Source organism: Eurypyga helias, unplaced genomic scaffold, assembly GCF_000690775.1.
Source record: "Eurypyga helias isolate BGI_N326 unplaced genomic scaffold, ASM69077v1 scaffold33194, whole genome shotgun sequence".
NCBI classification, from domain to species: Eukaryota; Metazoa; Chordata; class Aves; order Eurypygiformes; family Eurypygidae; genus Eurypyga; species Eurypyga helias.
Genome location: NW_010244989.1, coordinates 14,511 through 16,827, shown reverse-complemented (window position 1 = coordinate 16,827; position 2,317 = coordinate 14,511). Strand labels below are relative to the sequence as shown.

The 2,317-nt window shown below is 55.5% G+C and overlaps 1 protein-coding gene across 1 annotated transcript in view; it reads right to left on the bottom strand.

Annotated features, from left to right (window-relative positions):
* LOC104508350 (ciliary neurotrophic factor receptor subunit alpha-like) overlaps positions 1 to 2,313 on the bottom strand; it is a gene marked incomplete at both ends in the record, with an annotated part of 20,451 nt that extends 18,138 nt beyond the window's left edge. The window contains 2 exon segments of the mRNA XM_010149939.1: positions 1,213 to 1,379; positions 2,201 to 2,313. Of these exon segments, the coding sequence (XP_010148241.1) occupies positions 1,213 to 1,379; positions 2,201 to 2,313 (280 nt within the window).
* Between the last annotated feature and the right edge of the window lie 4 nt (positions 2,314 to 2,317).

Below are 2,317 nucleotides of genomic sequence, written 5' to 3'. Positions count from 1 at the left end.
ACAGACTGTGGCTGCAGGAACATGGCAGGACGGTCCCTGCTCCAAAATAATTCCCCCTGCTCTGTTCAGAACTGGCACCTTGTTTCTTGTTGGATGTTTTCCAGGATTTGGGTAGGAAGGGAAAATCTAGGATAGCGGTGGAGTTCTTGCAATCCAGCACTTCCAGCTGCTCGGGACTGGGACATGCAGCACATCGAAGGCAAAGACTGACTGCTGGCTGCACTTCAAGGACTCATTTATTTGTTTTTCTGGTCCAGTAATTGCCACATGCAACCAGCGAATTGTTTTTCGATGTGTTCCTGAACTGTAATCTCTCCTATTTTTCCTGTTCTTTGAGGATGGACAGTCTTGTCACAGCACAGCTATAATCCGGCTTTGGCTGGTGGCAAAAGTGGTGCGCCCAGCTCCCTGCTTTGCCGTGCCTGGCGCTGAACTGCTCGGCCCACGCCAGTCCTTCACAGTCAGAGAAGCATCCGCACTGCAGGTCCACACGTGGCCGGGCAGCATCCCTGCAGCACAGCCGGCGGCACGGACACCCTGGCCCACACGTCTCCCTGTGCCGCGTTGCACAGCATCTGCTGCCCAGGTTGGGCAGTGAAGAGTTGCAAAGCAGGGAATAGGGTTTTTGAGGAACGTGTTATGTAAGGCATGGCAGAGGATGACTTTGGGAAGGCTTTATCTTGCCTAGGGATGTGGGGAAGAGGATGGGACATTTTAATTTGTTTTCCAATCCTAATTCCTGTGACTCTGCTTCCAGCACAAACACCAAACCTCTCTTTTAGGAACGCTCACAGGCCCAAGAAGGGCAATGCCATTTAGACCACACTAGTTTCACAGCCCTCTGCCCTGGTACAGGGCAGATGCTTCCCCAGCCTCGAAGCAGGGAGGAGCTCAGCAACAATGAGAGGCTTTGACCACTGGGGATGTCACCAGGCCACCAGCATGAGGGCTGCCTGTGGGCATCCTGCCAGGCTCCCCTAGGTTGCTCAGGTGCTGGCATCAGTCACAGCAGGGACATGAGCACTGCGGGGGGCATGGGGAAGGTGCCAGCATGGCTCAGACCCCAGCTCCATCTCAGGCATGGATTGGCAGAGGCTTCACTTGGAGAGCCTGTCCCTTCCCTGGTGCATCGCTCTGGCAGGTGACACTGCGTGCAGAGCAAGCCAACCCCAACACCGTCTCAGAGACGTCAGTTGCTGCCGCGGAAGTTACCTATGGCGAACTCGTCAAAGGTGAGACTGGTGGAGTTTTTGCCCAGAGCATTCGTGACTGTCAGAGTCACCTTGTACTTCACCGTCGAGAAGAGCTGGAGGTATCGGATATGACACCTGTTTTTGGGAAAGACATCCTTCTCGCAGACCATCTCTCTCGTGCCGTGTCTGGAAAGCAGAGGTGAGAACAGCTGTTACCTATGGAGCAGTCCATGGGCTGGGGAAGCACCGATGCTGCTGGAGGGAGGAGGCAGAAGGAGCAGCGCTGTGTCCCTGCTCTGCCCACAGACCCCATGCACCAGCCCCTGCGCAGCCAATGAGCTGCGTTCCTCCTGCCGGGGAATTCTGCAGGCTCATGTGTGTGATGCTTTATCCTAAGCCTGCACAGAGTATGCCCTCACACTGGCCCCAAGGAAAGGATGAGATCCTGCTGGGGTTGGGGTTGGATTTATCCCTGCTGTGAGAGGAACAGGGTCTGCTTTCTGCTGGTGAGACAAGCCCCAGTAGATAATGCACAGCACCAGCTTGTGTAAGGGCTGTGCCAGGACCTGGGCACAGGGTGGGGGACGATGCCATGCCATGGCCGCTTCTAGGTAAGGGACACTACCGCTGCGTGGCTGCAGCTGGCATATGGCAGAAGGGAGTGTGGCTGTGCCAAATATGCCAAAAAACAGCAGGCATAACCTCCGCTGTTGGCAAGTGGTGCAGAGAGGATGGACTTGAGGGTTATGGAAAGGGGACCTGGGAGCTGGGGACTTTCCTGGTCCCCTCTGGGGATATCTGAACCTTCTTGGGACAAAACCCCAGTGCCAAACATACAGTTTGAATGTCCCTGGAGCATCCTTCCCCAGGCCCATTTTTGGGACACTGATCCCATACACTCAGCACAGGTCAGACCCACCATCCCAAGACTTCATAGCACTACCTGGGACCTGCTCCAGGCTGCAGGGATAAAAACTCTCCTGCAACCTTCCTCCCTGGGCACTTACATGACGGAGATGTTGAAGGAGTTGGGGATGTAGGTGGGAGTGGGCAGGTGCCAGCTGCAGTAGAAACCCTTTGGATAGTTGTTGGACCGGCACATCAGCACTGGCTCCTTTGGGGGG